This window comes from Monosiga brevicollis, genomic scaffold (assembly GCF_000002865.3).
Source record: "Monosiga brevicollis MX1 MONBRscaffold_24 genomic scaffold, whole genome shotgun sequence".
Taxonomy (NCBI): Eukaryota; class Choanoflagellata; order Craspedida; family Salpingoecidae; genus Monosiga; species Monosiga brevicollis.
The window spans coordinates 466587-484400 of record NW_001865061.1 but is presented as its reverse complement, the minus strand read 5'-3'; the positions used below and the strand labels follow the sequence as shown (position 1 = coordinate 484400).

The following is a 17814-nucleotide window of genomic DNA, read 5'->3' as shown; positions in this document are numbered from 1 at the left end:
TGAGAGAGAGAGTTTGAGAGAGAGAGAGAGAGTTTGAGAGAGAGAGAGAGAGTTTGAGAGAGAGAGAGTTTGAGAGAGGGAGAGAGTTTGAGAGAGAGTTTGAGAGAGAGTTTGAGAGAGAGTTTGAGAGAGAGTTTGAGAGAGCGAGAGTTTGAGAGAGGGAGAGAGAGAGGGAGAGAGAGTTTGAGAGAGCGAGAGTTTGAGAGAGGGAGAGAGAGAGAGAGAGAGAGAGAGAGAGAGAGAGAGAGAGTTTGAGAGAGAGAGTTTGAGAGAGAGAGTTCGAGAGTTTGAGAGAGAGCGCGCGCTTTGGATGACGACATTCAGCGCCTTTTTTATGAGTGTGTAAAATTAAGGTGTGTGGTGGATGGCATTTGGGACGGCGGCGATGGCTAGTTTGTGATGGCGTTTGGATAAGATCACACCTCGATGCTTGGCATAACTTCATCGACGATTTGGGTGTGTTTTGGCTGGCCAGTTGGTGGTCAATCATGTTCTGGTCTGCGATCAAACGAACACACACACGAATTCTGCTGGATTGTTGATGAGTTTGTTTGTATGGCGAACATGGATTGTTGACGCTGGATGGACGCGTGATCTAGCGTGTGGGCGGCCCGAGTGCTTGACATGGAACCGCAGGCCTCATGCAAGATCTTTGAGTGATGGGCATTCCTTTTCCTTCGGCGAACATGCTGGCGGCTCGACTGCCATAGGCGGGTCCGAACGGTTGCCAAGTAACACCTGTACAAAACTACTGTTTGGTACGAGATACCACAAGATTATACTTTGACCCTCTATTCTATACTTCCTCACCGGTCCCACGTGTGAATCATTTTTTTTTTTTTTTGCTTCACTTGTGGCAGCGACACGTCACTTACAAATGGCAGCCGGCTGGTCTCGGCTCCCGACTGTGGTGTACTGAATGCACCAACAAGACCGGCCCTCCTTCTTCAAGATTTTGTTCACTTCCTTTCTCCCTGGTGCTGATCGCATCACGTAAGAAATGCCCTTGTTCGCTCGCTCGCCTTTCTCCCCCTCTTTGTCTTTCCCCGAGTGCAAGGCCAATCATCCTGGCGGTGGCGCGACCTCTGGTCCGCCGATTATTTGACCCCATACCGCTGTCGGACACACACCTTGCAAAGATCAAACCTTCATGCATGCTTGGGGTCGGTGATGCCGCCGGTGTTAACGGGTGTTGTGGAGGCGGGCTCGCGAGGGATCGGCCCTGCACCAGCGTGCAGGCGTCGGTTCCGTCTCGGCTCGTTTTCTGCCGCCCATGCACCGGTGACGCGATTGACTTCCTACCAGTCGTGTGCCTGCCGGCCCCCATGCAAAATTACTCTTTTTTTTTTTTTTTTTTTTTCAAGTTCCATTGTGCACACGTTTTGCCCTGCGTCATGCAGTGGTGCACTGCACTGTCTTGTCTTGTCTCACCTTTGATGTCATGACTTGGTGTCCGGCTTGAATCACATCGGCAGCACTCCTCCTGCGCAGAAGCGCTTTTGCTTGCAAGTCTCCCTCCGTTCCCTTCTCCGTTTTGCTGGTAAGCCGCATCATGCTCAGATGGAATGTCTTTTATAGTTCACCGTCTTTTCTAAAACACCTTTTGAACGGCGAGGAAAATCATCCGAGTCAACCGAGCTCTTTGAGGCTCATAGCCATGTTGGCTTGGACAATCATCTTGCCCACAACAAACCCTCGACCCTTGCCGAGTCTGCTTTGTGTGGCCCAACGCGCTCTTTGTTTGCCTTTGGGACCCTGAGCTCGCGTGGTTAAATTTTCTTTTGGTTTGTCTCTGACCTATTTCCGTCATCGCCTTCCTCACCTCCGGCGTCCTGCTGCAGCCAGCAAAGTCTCCCCTTTAGCTCTCAGGGAACAGGCGCGATGGAGGCTACAGGTGCGTACCTGCATCTGCTGTGCAGCGTCACATAAAGGACAGCCCTCTTTCTTTTGACGGCAGCTCATATATTGCTTATATTGCTTTGCGCCCCCTCCCTCTTTCATCAACAGCCAATGCGGGGCGATGGGATTCGTTGCATCACAAAGACGGCTCTGCCCTCAAGCTGCATGATGCGATTGCCAACACGCTGGCTGACCTCAAGTTTGAACAGGTTCGGTGCAATGGCCCGACGGTCAGACAGGTGCTTCTTTAACCTTGCTCACCAGTGGTCTGACACGTGCTTAGATGACGCCAGTGCAAGCCGCTTGTATTCCACTTTTCCTGGACCACTGCGATGTTGCCGCCGACGCGGTATGTCTACGGCCATCCCAACCTACGCGTCAGCCATCTTCCCCCAAGCCTGATCACCGGCTCATGAGACTTCTTCCGCCATGCTCAGGTGACCGGTTCGGGTAAAACCCTGGCTTTTGTTGTGCCTCTCCTCGAGCTATTGCTTCGGACACCGCTGCCAAGCCCCACGTCTGTCGGGGCCATTGTGCTTTCACCCACGCGTGAGCTGGCCCAACAGACCTACGACGTGGTCAAAACGTTTCTGCAACATGGTGTGGACCTCTCAGCCTGCCTCATTACCGGTGCCCACGACGTGCAAGTGGACGTCAACCAACTCAAGGAGGGATGCAACGTCATTGTTGCCACCCCGGGTCGACTCTTGGACCTTCTTAACAAGTCTGGTTCCTTGATGAAGAGCGTCAAACACCTCGAGGTTTGTTTTCCCTCTGTGGTCGATGAGCCGTGCCTCGTCGCGTGCCATGGCTGCCATCTTTTTTTTTTTTTCATGTGATGGCAATATGTTGCCCTTGTTCTCCTCCAGCTGGTCTTTCTTGGCTTACATGCATTCACTTTGTTGGCGCTGGGTACAGATGTTGGTGCTGGACGAAGCGGACCGTCTTTTGGATATGGGCTTTGAACAAGCCATCACTCAAATTTTCACGTTTTTACCCAAGCAGCGCCGCACCGTACGTCCTGCCGCCAGCCTTTGAGTGCGCTTGCCTTTTATGACCGCTCCCAAGCGGGTCGTCTTGGACCCATGCATGTGGTTTTTATTTATACCGTTTTTTTTTTTTGTAACAAACCACCTCGGTCTCATTTGCTTGGATTTGACAGGGCCTCTTTTCGGCTACCCAAACCAACGAGGTGCAGGCGCTGGCCCGCGCCGGTCTGCGCAACCCGGTACAAGTGGCCGTCAAGGTGGAACATCGGCAAGAGGGTGCTGGCAGTGTTCAGCAAGCCACACCATCCACACTCATCAACACATATCTTTTTCTCTCCGCCGAGGAAAAGTTTAATCAGCTGGTGGCCTTTTTGCGCCTGATGCGTCAACAACAGGCCAAGGCCATTGTGTACATGGCCACTTGCGCCTGTGTCAATTACTTTGTCTCGTTGCTTGAGAACATGCCCGGCTTGCGCCGGGCCAAGATTCTGGCTCTTCACAGCAAGGTTTCTTCCAAGGCCCGTACGAGCGTCTTTAGCACATTTTGCAACACCGAGGGCGCCATCCTAGTGAGCACGGATATTGCTGCTCGTGGCTTGGACGTACCCGACGTGGCGTGGGTCCTGCAGTATGATCCCCCACAAGACCCCGATGCCTACGTTCATCGCTGTGGCCGTACTGCTCGCCTCGGTCGTCAAGGCCGAGCCGTGCTCTTTTTGCAACCACACGAGGACACGTACATTGATTTTTTGAATGTTCGCAATGTACGTGTTTGTCCGTCCGTCCATCAAAACTGTTCCTAAAGCAGCCCACGCGGTGGTTTTGCCGTTGTGTCTGTCTTTAACCCAGCTTTGACGTGCTTCTGTCGTCTTTCCAGATTCCCATCGAGGAGCAGGAGCCTTTTGAGGGGGCCGAGGATCTGTTGCCTCGCTGTCGGGACTTGGCTGCCAAGGACCGTGACATTTACGAGAAAGGCAAACTGGCTTTTGTTACGTTTATTCGGTAGGCTTTTGCGCGCACACGCTCTTTGTCCCACTTCTTGCTGTCAGTTGGCAGCGCCACTCTTGCTTGCGGTTTTCCTCACCAGTGTCCATGCATGGCCATTTGCCCATGTTGCAGCTCGTACAAAGAGCACAAGTGCAACTATATTTTCCAATTCAAAAAGTTGGACTTGGCTGCGTACGTTGTTGTTGTCTGCAGCAAGCACCCTGTCTGCAGCAAGCATGCAGCAGTCTTGTTGCCGTGCCCTTGTTTCATCTTAGCTCACAGGATCCATGCGCTCCCTTGTTTTAGCCTTGCGCGGGGCTTTGCGCTGCTGCATTTGCCACGCATGCCTGAATTGCGCAGTTTGCAAAATTCGCGTGCCTTTGAGCAGAGGTTTGTGAGCTCGTTCTATCTCCCCCGCCCTTGGCCTGGTCGGGGCTTATGCTCACGTACATATGTGCGCTCTTGGGATACCATGGATGCAGCAAGATCGACCAAGCAAGCATTCGGTTCCGCGACAAGCAGCGAGAAAAGCAACGCCAACAAAACATGAAGCGCCGTGCCGAGGAGCGGGAGAAGGCGTTGGCGGAAGGTCCTTCCGAAAAGGAGCGAGAGCGATCCAAGCGTTCGAAAAAGAACGAAGCCTGGTAAGCCCGCTCATTTGACTGCCTGCCTGCCAGTAGTAATCTGGTGAAAATCTTCGAAGGCACACTGGTTGTGCACGCCGATGCTGATTGACTCACCTTGGGGCCGGCTCTTCCCTCAGGTCCAAGCAAAAACAGGCCAAGGAGCGCAAGGATAAGCGGCGGGCCAAGGCCGAGGCCAAAGAACGTGCTGAGATTCACGCCTTGCTCAAGGAGAACAATGTCGGTGACGACGGTCACGATGTGGATGATTTGGCTCAAGAAGCACGCTTGATGCGTCGCCTCAAACAGGGCAAGATCACGCAGGCGGAGTATGATCGACTTGTCGGAGATGATTTGTGAAAAGAGACCACCGGCAGGCATCGCAAACCGCGAGCTGACCACCGGGTGAAAAGGCGGGATCCATCGCTGATATCATAATTGGTTCTCTGTTTGGCGTTGTTCGCCCCTCTCGTTGCGCCCCTACTTTGAGTGTTTTTCATGTTAAATTTTTGTTTTTCTTTCTTTTTCCCCTTTGTGCTGAGCACGACCATGATTTTGGTTTCGACCAACGGAGATGGCGTTGTCGTCTGATCGTTGAAATCCTTCTGTGAAGGCCACTGCAATTTGGCTGCCGGCCAGCCCACAACGACACACGCCTGTGAATCGATGACGAGAGCTTTTGCAGTTTTTCAGTGTTATGAATACATGACATATACATTGTGAAGTCGTGGAAGAATATCATCGTCGTATTGTATCAAGATGATCTTCACGGGTGGGCTTGGGGAGGGAGGTAGACTGGTTGTTCCTCTTGAGTGTGAATTATGTAAAACAACAACACAAAGTCTGATCTCGGATGTTAGAAACAATATGACATCGGTCAAACAAGCGTGCCAAGATAGGAGCGGCGGCAAGAGCTGTGGCCGACATACGGTCGGGTGCTCGGTCGAGGCAACCACGTTTACGAAAAATCAAATATAAAAAAAAGGGGAGCTCACAAGGATGGAAGAACATCCAAATCAAGAATTATCTACGAAACACTGAGCAATAATATTATTCAGGGGAGGACGGGGGCATGCACGTGGCCCTTCAGACAGAGGTCATGCTTTGGCGGGCCCACGGGCTGGGGGTCGGGGTTGAGGAGTGTTGGGCGGGTTGAGATGGCAGCGAAGCGGGGCGGTTCTCTGGAAAGAGCTTGTGGTTGATGCGGACCACGCGCTCGTGGTGTTGCTTGCGAAGGGTGTAGTAGCGATGGATGAGGGTGGCCAGCATAAGGGTGCGGTCTTGGGAGGTCAAGGCGGGGTGGTCTGTATCGGCCGGGGCATGTTCTTGGCAATGAGCAACGACATCGGCCCAGGCTTGGAGGACGTTGCAGTTGAGTAGGACGCGGTTGACAATGACGCGGGCGTCGCTGTGGGGCACGTTGAGTTCGCGGGTGACTGCGGTTTCAAGTCGTTGAAAGAGGCGCAGGAGCAGCGGGTGGACCTCGATGTCACTCTTGCCCTCGGTGGCGGCGGTGAGAGTCAGGGTACGGAGGGTGTGCAGCATGACGCGACGTCGTTGCACGTCATTGAAATGTTCGGCCGAGGCCAGTTCGTCCTGTTCGTGCTTGTCGCAAAAGGCCGCCAAGGTGTGGGTGTCGGTGCGCACGATGTGATGGCAGAGTTCTTCTGCGATGGTGTCCTTGTCGGCAGCGTAGCCCCGCACCAGGCGCAGCTGCTGAGCTCCGGAAGCCAGGCTGTTGAGAACCGTTTGGACCCGGTGGCGGACGACCACGTCGGTGGCCTGGGCAAGAAGAACCAGAAGCAGGCCACGTTGAACGGCCGAGGTCATGTCGGGCAGCTCGTCTTGGCTCAATGCGGTGGCCCAGTCCTCAAACCAGTCGTTGCTGGTCAGGAGATCCCGAACGCAGGCCGCGACCTGGCCCGTGCCTGAAGGCGGAGCCTTGGGCCGCTTGAGGGCTGGTTCTTGATCATGTTCGGCGGCGGTGCGATGGGCGGCGGCATCGACGCGGTGCCAGATGGCGGTGGTGCAGCGGGCCAGGAAGCGGCTGGTATGGGAGGTCGGCGAGGCCAGGGCGGGGGTGATGATGTGGTGGGCGCTTTTGGGACCGGCGGGGTGGCTGGGGACGTTGCGGGTCTGCAATTGATGACGAACGTAGCGTTGGAGGCGGGGCAGGACTTGTTCGGTGAAGAAGTGGGCGACGTCGAGTGTGTGAAGGGACTGAGTCAAGCGCTCACGACACGAGCGCTTGGCGCTTGGGGTCGGGGCTGGGTTAGAGGTCGAGTTTGAGGTCTCCATCGTCTTGGGCATGAGCTTGGGCCGAATGGTTTGGATCATGATGGGGCTGTCATTGACAGGGAGAACGTTGGCGACCACAGGGCTACGATTGGGCCGCAGCAAATGCAGGACAAGATGAGCGAGCGCGGTTGCTGGGCTGTGGGCTGGAGCAGCAAGGGCGAGAGAAAATAATGCCTTTGACGTATGCAAGGGAGGTGCCAAGAGTCGACGTACCACTCCATCATGATCGCTGGTTGAGCCGTCGAAATTCGGATCTTGGCGAGACGGTTGGCGTGGAATGCAAGGTCGAGGCCGCGGTGGAATGATAAAACGGGCAGTCTTGATTAGCAAGGTGGTTGGACTCTCTGCTGGAAGCTTTTGGGAGACGGCTGGGATGGCAGCGGCAAAAGGCAGAGACTGTCGTCTCGTAGTCGGGGAGAGGGAGCGGGAAAGGCAAAGGGCAGCCGGCGGGCAGTCGCGCGATGTGTCAAAGTCAGGGGGAGGCAGCGGAGAGAGAAAATGCGAATCAGGATCGAGACTCGCCCGCTCAACCGTCCTCGCTCATGTCTATGTACTCATCGAGATTCGGGTTCATAGGCACAGTGGCGAGCCGCTCGGGGCTTGCGTCCGCTCACCCCTCCCATTTGCAGCAGAAGAGGCCGTTGGCTGTGGGAGGAGGGGCAAGCTTGTGGAAAGACGACACATCCAAGAGAGAGAGAGAGAGAGAGAGAGAGAGAGAGAGAGAGAGAGAGAGAGAGAGAGAGAGAGAGAGAGAGAGAGAGAGAGAGAGAGAGGCAAATTCAAAATTCTGGGCTCGGCTGGCATGTGGACGATGCCACAGAGCTATTGGTGATGGTGGTAATGGTGATGGTAGCGGGGAGTTGGGGGGGGGCCCGCAAGAGGGTTAGGGGCACGGGCATGAAAAAATTTACCACCATCTATGGCATGGCATGGCATGCCAGGGGAGGTGGGGAGGGGGGGGGTCGGGGAGCGGGCGGAATGATTCAACCGTCGTGTCCTGCATGCCTTGACGGGACAGTGCCTCCGTCCGCCAACCCACCTACCGACCAGGAGGGGAACCGAGAGACACGGGGCGGGGTCATGTCGACATTCGACCACGTAGCCCCCGACAAGAAATTCTTCACGGCCGCGTTGTCCAGGTGAGGACGGCGGGCCAAAGGCAGCCAGTGGGTCGATCTGTGGGACAAGGCGGCGAGGACAAGGCGAGCAGGCAAGTGGTGTGTGCATACAATTGGAGCGGACACTGCCACTGGCCGCCCGAGGGGCGATGGCGCGTGGCTTTTGGCTAGCGGGAACATGAGTATCGCAAAGGCTGTCCGCTCTCATGTCCCGTTGCCGGGAGGGTGTCGTTGGATTTCGTCGGGATTGGCGAGCGGGTTGGCGGTCGGTTGGGAGGGCTTTGAGCACGGGTGAGCGGGCAGCAAACGCGTCAGAGATGATGAGGTGGGGGTTGTGTCGCGTATCGAGCCATGACGTTGTCCTTGCGGGGTATCAAGTATGTGCGCCGGCGACCGTATGTGTGTGTGTGTGTGCGTGGAGACGAGCTCGAAGCGGGGGCCGCTTTGGATTGTCGCATGCCTCGACGCGGCCAATCGGGTCGATTGTGGAGAATCTCTGGTGCTTGGGGGAGGGAGTGTGCGCATAGCTGGAAAGGCAGCGGCGGGCGGGAAAGGGGGCGAGCGAGGCAGGGAGGAAAGAGCACGGGTGCACTCCAATAGACATGCTCGTACGTTTGGGGGGCGAAAGGCCACAGGAGGGCACAGACGAGTTGGGTCGTGAGGTCGATCGGGGCTTTGGCTCGACAGGTCAAGTCGATGAGTAAGCATGAAGGCAGCCGGGGAATGTCGTTGGCGAGGCGCATGGGAGCGGCTTGGTCCCTGAGACAAACGGCGAGCAGAGGGAGGGTGTGTGTGTGTGTGTGTGTGTGTGTGTGTAAGGGGAGGGGGAGGGAGGGGGTTGCGCGCCAAAGGGCTCCCCTTCTGCTTGGGGCGGCATTCGAGGCACGTCCAACCAGCCGAGACATCCGGCAGAGTTTGGAGCGCGTTGCGACTGGATCTTGCTCCGCCATCAACCCGCCTGTAGGGGCTGCTCTTGCCGTTTCGTTCCGGGCTGTCAACCGTCCAGCCTGTTTGTCTTCCCATGCATGTGCTCGAATTCCTCCCAGCCGGCTTCCATCGTGCCGCCGTTACCCTGCGATGCCGGTGCCAATCGGCATTGTCCTTCTTATTCCCGCTTTTGCCTTGACGGGCGAGGTACGACGCTAGACGTTATCATAGTCGACGACGCTCTCGGGCATCTTCCCCGGCCATACCACCCTGTGGATTGAAGGATAGCGGACACACGGTCATGTCGCTGTTGTGTTTGACCCCACCATTGCTGCCCGGATGCGGCAACGACTGGCTGCGGCGAGGACTGGCGTGGTTTTTCCTGTGCTACGAGGGGCTGGGCTGGTACGCCAGTCGTTGCGTACATAGATGGTTTAGTTGAGCCAGACGTGGGCTCTGGCAATGGGTTCTGGCATGCCACTTTTGCGCCAATAGCAGCCTCCATCCGCCATCCGTGCCGTTGTGGGATGTGTCCCGCTGGAGAAGAAACCAGACACGCGCCGCCATTCGCGTCCGCTATGATGCAAAACCGTCTGCCCCAGTCTTACCGCCTCCCACGACGTGCCGCTGAGCGACTGCCTGCCAGCCAGCTGGTCCAATCTCACACTCATCGTCGGCATGTCCCGCTGCCAAACATGCGAATTCCCGTGCGGCTGGTGGGTGGGTTCTGACGAAACCAGCCAGCAGGAGTACAATCCTGCTGGCTCCTGCCGTCACCACCAACAGGCAGAGCACCACCAACATATTTGGCAGCAGTTTGGCACCACGCCCCCAGCCGTTCCAGCGTTTCCCTCCTTCCTGTGCGGTTGCCGGGCCAAGCTGACAGCCGGGTTTATCTTGTCCCATTCCATTCTCGACGCGCGACCAACGAACCTCACCCGTGCTTCAATGTGAAATACCAAAGCGGTCCCCCCCAAGACAAGACGGGAGCCAGGTGCACGGGACCGAGGCAGACAGGTCAAATTCCGTTGGGCAGGCCAGTGATTGCGATTTAAATCCCGCTGCCGCCCGGCCCGGGCCTTGACAACGGTCTGTCTTCCTGCGTGCGTTTTTCAAAGATAACGGGATGACAGGTGGCACGGTGCTCCAGCCAGGTCGGGGTTCCCACTCGCATAGGATGCCGTGTCAGGGAATGAGTTTCTCAGTTGCCGCGTGGGCTTGACATGTCAAAATTTGTATCAGAACTTGGTGCCTCCGCCCGGCCAGCCCACAACGGCCAGAGCATACAGCGCTTTGAGGCAACACACATGAGATCCACGGACACGCGTGTCCGCCACCAAGCCTCAAGTGTCAGCCTGCGAGCCGCGGGGCCGCTCACTTTAGCCGTGGTGGCTGTCGTTGCCACCCGTCGACCTCGGCCCCAGCCCCGACCTGTCCGTTAGACCACATTCCCTTGACCTCGCAGACGGGACGGGACAATCCGGACGACCAGGTACTGCCCTGGCTGCTGTCAAGGCCAAAGAATCGGACCGCACGATTCGAAAGCCCATCGTTCCCTTGCTCGGTGCCTGTCGGCCGTGGCGTCGGCGCAGCCCACTGCGCACCACGCTTGTCCAAAGGCGGGGCGTTACAGCGTTGAACTGTCGATCAACACATGGCTTGTTCCCTTGATACAATGCGGCAGCTCACGCTGTCAGTCTGTCCCTTGCACAGCTGACGTCGACGCACATCGCATTGCACGATCAGCCCTCATTGCAGGCGTGATGTAAAGCATCAAGCCAAACTGTCAGGCATGCCACAGGGTCTGTCTGGGCTAGGCAATACGCAGACCACGGAGGCTACTCCTGTTTGCCCTTGCTCGGGGCTGCATCGGTGCGCCAGATCGGCCAAGTTGCAGCAGGGGCTGCGCCGCCACACACACTTGAATCGACCGCCAGCCGCCGTGGCCCTAAGCTGAACGCGCAGGAAGAGACAGGGGGTAGCCCGGTCTCACCCCGGCAGAGATTAGCCGCAATGCCATTTTGCTACGAAGCGGAAGTCAAAGCTATTATCAGAGAATCTGACCTCAGCGGGGTCGTGGCCAGAGGTTGGTCCCATTTGATGAGCAGCCAAGCCTCGACAAATCCATAGAAAGTATGACATCTGACATCCAGCACCCCCGGCCCGTCACAACAGCTGTTTTTCTTGCATTCACAGTTTTGTATTGACGAGTGAATCATTTTTATCCCCTAAAACGATTCACATTCCAGTGCCTGTCTTCGTGGCATCGTTCACATACCGGAGAGAGGGAAAACGAAGAGAAGAGAGAGAGAGAGAGAGAAGAGAGAGAATCTTTTGTTCCTTTTGTTCAGTGGCAGTGCAAACACCAACCTTTTGTTCTCTTCCACTGAATGAGAGAGAGAGAGAGAGAGAGAGAGAGAGAGAGAGAGAGAGAGAGAAAGAGAGAGAGAGAGAGAGGCGGAGCACTTTTCCTTTGACCGCCCTCCCGGTAAAGTAGCAGTGCTGTTCACTGTGTCTCTGAGAGGTTACTGATCACACACGGAGAGAGGGACATTGGATCCCGCCGATCCCGCTCTGTCTCTGCTTTGGTCGGTGGTGGCTTGCTGCTCTGGTTTTGGGCTCGGCGACGGCTGGCTCGGTTGGTCTCCGGGCAAGGCTGGGCGGGGCCTGGGTCGGGCTGAATGGCAGCGTACGGATGGGCGTGGCCTGCCTCTGAGGGGGTGGGGAACTGGAGCGGGTTTTACGATGCCAATCACCGTCGCGGGGGTTCGGCCAGCCAATTGCCGACCGGTGCGGTGCGATCTGATTTTGATTTGATCGACCTCGTCGGCTCGACACGGCTGGAATGCATCACTCAGTGCTTCCATCCGTTCAGTGGCGCCTCCCCTTTGCCCGTGTGCGCATGTACTGTGCTACCCGTGCACTGCCATTCAGCCACCCAGTGTAGTGTGCCTTTTTCCGTGTCAAAGACAGATCCATTCTTTGAAAGTTCCTTTTGAACCGAACAAGACCCACTGGGGTTGACGTGTGCACTTGTTGTTGTTGCACTGCCGTCAACGTTGACACCTCTTTTTTTTTCTCCTCTTTGGAGGGCGTGTGCATTTGGTGCATCTGTTCCTTCCTTGTCATGTCATTACAGATTTACAGCATCACACTCCCCCCGCCCCACGCCATTTTGTGATGTTTGACCTCGCGCTTTTTCTCGTATGATCAGCCTCACTCAGCCTCTTGTCCTTCATCTGCCTCGTGACGATTAGGAATTCTACTGGTTCTTCCCCTGGTTGAGCGAGAAGGTACGCACAATGCGCCTGGTCCAACCGTGCTTCGATCCACTAGCAACTCGCCCCCCTTTCTTTTTGCTCATTTTTATTTTATGATCATCTTTCATCACTTTAGCCATTTCTTCTCGCCTTCCCTTCCCTTTCCCCCTTGTTGTTCTGGACCACCGTTTGGACCACAGTGACCACCAGTCATGTCGTCCGGTAAGTCTTACAGTTGTGCTGACACCTCTCAATATCCACCTTCAAGAGTCAGAAGTGCTTCTCATACCGACAGCCGTCTCCGATCCTGATCTTGTTTGCAACCGCGCAGGCAAGCTGCTTCACGTGATCAAGCCTCTGATGGCCTTTGTGCCTGAGGTCAAGTCGCCCGAGCGCAACGTACGTTGCACAACTGCTGCCGCCATCATCAAAATGCCGGGGGTCAATTTTTTTCTCCTTCTCACCTCATCTACCCTTGCGCTTTCAACAGATTCAATTCCGTGAGAAGCTTCTCTGGACCGCGGTGACCCTGTTCATCTTCCTTGTCTGCTGCCAGGTATGCGATTTAGCCTTGTGCTCCTCATTGGTCCTTTTCCCCTCTCCGTTTTTTTTTCTCTCCATTTTTTTCTTTCCGTTGTTTATTATTGTCTTTGATACATCGTCTCACTCGCGCACCAACTCGGCTCGATATTCTTCAGATCCCTCTCTTTGGCATCATGTCCTCGTCCTCGGCCGATCCTCTGTACTGGATGCGTGTGATCATGGCCTCAAACCGTGGCACGCTGATGGAGCTGGGTATCAGCCCCATTGTCACCTCGGGCATGATCATGCAGCTCTTGGCCGGCACCAAGCTGATTGATGTCGATCAGTCGCTCAAGGAGGATCGCGAACTCTTTGAGGGTGCCACCAAGCTGGCCGGCCTCCTCATCACGGTGGGCCAGGCTGTCATGTACGTCATCAGCGGCATGTACGGTTCCCCCGCGGAGCTCGGCTTTGGTATCTGCAGCCTCATTGTCATCCAGTTGACCATGGCTGGTATCGTCGTCCTCCTCCTCGATGAGCTTCTGCAAAAGGGCTACGGTCTTGGCTCGGGTATCTCCCTCTTCATTGCCACCAACATTTGCGAGACGATCATGTGGAAGGCCCTCAGCCCCAACACCATGAACTTGGGCAACGGTACCGAGTTTGAGGGTGCCCTCATTGCCCTCTTCCATCTCCTGGCCACCCGTTCGGACAAGATGCGCGCGCTGCGCCAGGCTTTGACCCGTCCCTACCTGCCCAACATTGGCCAGCTCATGGCCACCGTCCTCGTCTTTGCCGTGGTCATCTTCTTCCAGGGCTTCCGCATCACCCTCCGCCTCCAGGCCCAAAACGGCCAGAAGACCTCGTACCCCATCAAGCTCTTCTACACCTCCAACATGCCCATCATCCTGCAGTCGGCCCTTGTGTCCAACCTCTACTTCATCTCCCAGATGCTGTACAACAAGTTTCCCTCCAACTTTTTGGTCCGTCTCCTCGGTGACTGGCGCGTCAACGAGTACAGCGGTGGCCAGAGCGTCCCCGTTGGCGGTCTCTGCTACTACATGCACGCTCCTGGCTCCTGGGAGCACATTGCCGTTGACCCCATCCACACCGTGCTCTACGTGGCCTTTATGTTGGGCTCGTGCGCTCTCTTCTCCAAGTACTGGGTCATGATGTCCGGCTCTTCGTACAAGGATGTTCATCGCCAGCTCAAGGAGAGCAAGCTCACCCTGGTTGGTGCTCGCGACAAGAAGACCGAGGAGCGCCTCAAGCACTACATCCCCACCGCTGCGGCTCTGGGTGGTCTCTGCATTGGTGCTCTGTCGGTCACGGCTGACTTTATCGGCGCCATTGGTTCGGGCACTGGTATCTTGCTGGCTGTCACCATCATCTACCAGTACTACGAGATGTTTGCCAAGGAGCAGGCCGAGATGGGTGGTCTGAGCTCCATCCTCTTTTAAGGATCTGATCTTTTCAAGGAGAACCGTGATTTGCCATCGCCCACTTGCCCCTCTTTTTTGCACATGGTAGTCTGGGAACGCCTGACCCGCACGAGCGAGCATGAGGAACATTAAAAGAGGGAGAATGGAAGAGCGCTCTGGGAGCACATGTCCCGTGTCTTTGAGGGCCCTGTGTTTGCAGGTCTCGTCCTTCTTTCCTCTTCTTACTCGCTCTGCGATTCTTTGATTCGTTGTTGCTGGCTTGTTGACTTTTGTTTTGCGTTTTGTTCCCCTTTTTTTTTCCATTTCTTTTTTTTTTCTTTCGAACTGATGTGGAAGGCTGGGGCCGTTTTGCGACACTTGTGTTTTGTGTGTTGCATTTGTGCTCTGCCTTGACTGTTCCCGACCTTGTGCGGGGCTCTAGCTACTTGAGAATCAAGCCGCCGAACCCTGCATCAATACTTTCGCCCTTGCCCCTCCCCGGCTGGTTTTCTTTCCCTGTCCTGCTGCTTTGAACGATGGCAGTGTGACACGAACAACAATCTATCCCTTACAAATGATATGACCATCAAGATGCTACTCAGTTTCCATTGATCAGGCATTTTCAAAGGAGGGCCCAAGAGCGAGGGGCGTGCGAGGTGTGTGTGTGTGTGTGTGTGTGTGTGTGTGTGTGTGTGTGTGTTTGTCATTGGCGATTGGATACAACACTACATGTCCAAAGGAAGAGCGGAGTGAGAGAAGTGCCGTCTTGAGTTGACGATTTTAAAACATGCCATTATTCAGGTCTTCGCACAAGAACGTGAGCGGGTGCCGAGCTCGTTGGAGGCGATCGATCTCAACCTGCACTCTTGCACCCGAAAGGGGGCGTGAAGGAGACGTACCAGGTACAGCAGGAGGAGCAACAACACCAAATCGACATGACATGTATTTACAACAGTTGTTGCACGTGCGTCATTTGCCATGAGAGAGAGAGAGAGAGAGAGAGAGAGAGAGAGAGAGAGAGAGAGAGAGAGAGAGAGAGAGAGAGAGAGAGAGAGAGAGAGAGAGAGAGAGAGAGAGAGAGAGAGGGAGCGCGCCAAACACAATGTCCTCCAACTTTGAGAGGGGTGGGGGCAGGCGGGAGGAAAGGGCAGAGGTGCTAGCGAAATGGGGTGCGCCTTCAGAAGGAGAGAGATACTGGTGAATTGCAAGCAGAGATGTGAGCTGAATTGAGCTGAGATACAAAGGAATTTGAACCTTGTACAGAGATCTTCTTCAAACCCATGATGAAACAAGAGATTATCACACTTTGTAAACCCAACCCAGAGATGGTGGCCAACTCATCAGTCTGGCAAAGAGAACAAACAGGGCAAAAAAAAACAAACACACACACACGCACACACACACACACAGTGGTTAGCTCTATGTTTGTTTTATGTTTTGTTTCTCTTATGACAGTGTGAGGTAATCTCCCATTCCTCCACGTTTGAGAGAGTTTGAGAGAGTGAGAAATTTTGAGAGATCGAGAGAGGTTTGAGAGATTTTGAGGGATTGAGAGGTTTGAGGGATTTTGAGAAGAGCTTGAGAGAGAGCGTATGAGAGAGAGAGTTTGAGAGAGAGAGAGAATTTGAGAGTTTGAGAGAGAGAGAGAGTTGAGAGAGAGAGAGAGAGAGTGTGTGTGTGTTTGAGAGAGAGAGAGTTTGAGAGAGTGTATTTGGCAGAACGGTGAGTGCGTGCGAAGTGCATGTGTGTGTGTGCATGTGTGTGTGTATGTGTGCGTGTGTGCGGTGCCGGCACTGGCGGCGGCCTTGCGGGCGGAATGGTGTTGGTGTTTATGGCACCGCTCCCTCACGCACCAGATGTGATGCGCGCGTCGAGCAGGCTCATGGTTTTTTTTTTTTTGACGTCATTTTTCTTGGCGTCACGTAGTAGTCTTCTTGTCTTCTTCTCAACGGCATCGTCATCATGATGAAGCTGCTCCTCGTGGCACTGGCCCTTCCAGCCCTTGCGCTGGCCGCGGATACCAAATGCAACATGGCTTCCGAGTCCCTCTACCCGCCCAAGCCTGAGACGGCCCTGCCTTGGCATGATATCAACCTCGACCTTCCCGCTCAGGTTCGCTTGGCGCCCTTGCCCGCGCCATCATACCCCGCCCCCGCTTGAGTGGCCCGTCAAACGACTGTCAACCGGCTTGGCTCCAGCAAAAATGCCGCTCAACCTTGTCTTTTGCTGTTCGCATGGGTGCAGGAGCGCTGGGTCAACGTGACCAAGCCCTTGGCCCCCCAGATCTCGGACATGGTGTACCAGGTGATTGATCTCCTGCCCTCGTACCTGCGCGAAAAGGTCATGGCCGCGCTTGACCAGGGTGCCGACAAGATTCTGGACGCCTTCCCCGAAGACTTTGGAGATGAGATCCGGTATGCCCTGTCACCCTGGTTGAGTTGGCGGCTCTACACTACTCTCTTCGACCTCCATTGCCTTGCCCCCTTGCTGAGTCAGATTCGACCCATGATCTCACCCTGCCCCATTCCACCATCTGCAAACCGCACAGCGGCATCGCCAACGCCACCGGCATTGACGTGGGTGCTCTGATTGTTTACAACATTGCCTATGAAATTGAGGGTGGTTGTACCTCCTTGGTGGCCCGCGATGGTCAAAACCGCACCTTCCATGCCCGCAACCTCGACTTTGGCCTCTTCTTTGGCTGGGACAAGGCCAACGAGACTTGGGCCCTCACTGAAAAGCTCCGCCCCCTCCTCTTCAACGCTCGCATCTGGAAGGGTGGCAAGGTCATGTACAACGCCACCTACTTTGCTGGCTACGTCGGCCTTCTCACAGGTTGAGTCCGCGCTTGGACCATGCTCGAGCATTGGCCACCCGTGCCATTGTCAATGTCTTGGGGCAGGAAGATGTGCCTAACGAATGTTTCCCCGTCCCAATCCTGCCCCGTCTGTAGGCATGAAGACGGGTGGTTTCAGCATCACCGTTGATACCCGCTACGACAACACCTTTTGGAAGGGTCTCATCGAGTTTTTCGAGGGTGATACCTCGGGCCATTTCGTTGGCTTTACTACCCGTCAAGTCATGGAATCCCAGGCCACGTATGCCGAGGCCCTCCAAGCCCTCCAAAGCTACAAGATGGTTGGCCCATCATACATGATTCTCGGCGGCGTGCAGGTACAGCTTTCCGCCTTGTTCTGCATTTCTTTGATCCCTTTGCCTTGGTGACGAGGCGTTGGAACCCACGCCAGAGCCATTCTTCCCCGCTGATGCCATCGTGTATGTATGCGTCCGTTTGTGCATGCGTCTGTGCGTGTGTGATGCGATGTTCACAGCCCAACGAGGGTGCCATCATCACGCGCTCCATGAACGAGTCGTTGCACCTTTGGACCCTCGAAAACGATGCTCACAACACCGGCTTTTATGTGAGTGTTCCCCTGCCTGAGTTTCTGGGTGATTCCGAACGAGTCTGTCTTGCACGGTGCCCAACTCCTCTCCTCTCATTCGACTGATGGGCATGCTCGCAGGTCATCGAGACCAACTACGACAACTGGGTGGACCCCCCCTTCTATGACAACCGCCGTGGCCCCGCCGAAACCTGCCTGCAGCAGATTGGTACTGATAACGTCGAGTTTGATTCGCTCTTCAACATGCTCAGCGCCCAGCCCAACCTCAACCTGCTCACCACCTACACCACCCTCATGAACGTGGCTGAGGGTCGCTTCGAGGCCTACCACCAAAAGTGCACCACCCACCCCTGCACCCCCTGGTAA

At 55.4% G+C, this 17814-nt stretch overlaps 6 protein-coding genes across 6 annotated transcripts; 3 read left to right on the top strand and 3 right to left on the bottom strand.

Annotated features, from left to right (window-relative positions):
• Nucleotides 1–2182: 2182 nt before the first annotated feature.
• On the top strand, nucleotides 2183–5036 carry MONBRDRAFT_35262 (uncharacterized protein; the record flags this gene model as incomplete). The annotated part of the gene is made up of 9 exons (XM_001748653.1): nucleotides 2183–2248; nucleotides 2337–2660; nucleotides 2818–2913; nucleotides 3062–3652; nucleotides 3766–3890; nucleotides 4008–4067; nucleotides 4182–4265; nucleotides 4358–4519; nucleotides 4639–5036. 9 exons carry the CDS (start codon nucleotides 2183–2185, stop codon nucleotides 4856–4858), a joined length of 1728 nt encoding a protein of 575 aa, XP_001748705.1. The 3' UTR covers nucleotides 4859–5036.
• A 548-nt stretch (nucleotides 5037–5584) lies between these two features.
• On the bottom strand, nucleotides 5585–8657 carry MONBRDRAFT_28208 (uncharacterized protein; the record flags this gene model as incomplete). Its single annotated transcript, XM_001748580.1, has 4 exons — nucleotides 5585–6878; nucleotides 7411–7593; nucleotides 7844–7972; nucleotides 8527–8657. The coding sequence occupies 4 exons, from the start codon at nucleotides 8655–8657 to the stop codon at nucleotides 5585–5587; spliced, it is 1737 nt and encodes a 578-aa protein (XP_001748632.1).
• Nucleotides 8658–11079: 2422 nt separating this feature from the next.
• Nucleotides 11080–11708, bottom strand: MONBRDRAFT_28207 (uncharacterized protein; the record flags this gene model as incomplete). Its single annotated transcript, XM_001748579.1, has 2 exons — nucleotides 11080–11369; nucleotides 11630–11708. The coding sequence occupies 2 exons, from the start codon at nucleotides 11706–11708 to the stop codon at nucleotides 11080–11082; spliced, it is 369 nt and encodes a 122-aa protein (XP_001748631.1).
• A 540-nt stretch (nucleotides 11709–12248) lies between these two features.
• On the top strand, nucleotides 12249–14624 carry MONBRDRAFT_38396 (uncharacterized protein). Its single transcript, XM_001748652.1, has 4 exons — nucleotides 12249–12323; nucleotides 12433–12500; nucleotides 12592–12657; nucleotides 12800–14624. Exons 1-4 carry the CDS (start codon nucleotides 12314–12316, stop codon nucleotides 14081–14083), a joined length of 1428 nt encoding a protein of 475 aa, XP_001748704.1. The 5' UTR covers nucleotides 12249–12313; the 3' UTR covers nucleotides 14084–14624.
• Nucleotides 14625–15013: 389 nt separating this feature from the next.
• Nucleotides 15014–15801, bottom strand: MONBRDRAFT_28205 (uncharacterized protein; the record flags this gene model as incomplete). The annotated part of the gene is made up of 2 exons (XM_001748578.1): nucleotides 15014–15238; nucleotides 15526–15801. The coding sequence occupies 2 exons, from the start codon at nucleotides 15799–15801 to the stop codon at nucleotides 15014–15016; spliced, it is 501 nt and encodes a 166-aa protein (XP_001748630.1).
• A 205-nt stretch (nucleotides 15802–16006) lies between these two features.
• Nucleotides 16007–17814, top strand: MONBRDRAFT_10877 (uncharacterized protein; the record flags this gene model as incomplete). Its single annotated transcript, XM_001748651.1, has 6 exons — nucleotides 16007–16156; nucleotides 16289–16458; nucleotides 16593–16879; nucleotides 16998–17218; nucleotides 17377–17466; nucleotides 17569–17814. 6 exons carry the CDS (start codon nucleotides 16007–16009, stop codon nucleotides 17812–17814), a joined length of 1164 nt encoding a protein of 387 aa, XP_001748703.1.

Excerpts from the sequence above, each read along its gene's own strand:
- MONBRDRAFT_38396 (XM_001748652.1), top strand. Across the intron at positions 12,501-12,591 it reads TCAAGTCGCCCGAGCGCAAC|ATTCAATTCCGTGAGAAGCT; the intron begins GTACGTTGCACA and ends CGCTTTCAACAG. Across the intron at positions 12,658-12,799 it reads TCTTCCTTGTCTGCTGCCAG|ATCCCTCTCTTTGGCATCAT; the intron begins GTATGCGATTTA and ends GATATTCTTCAG.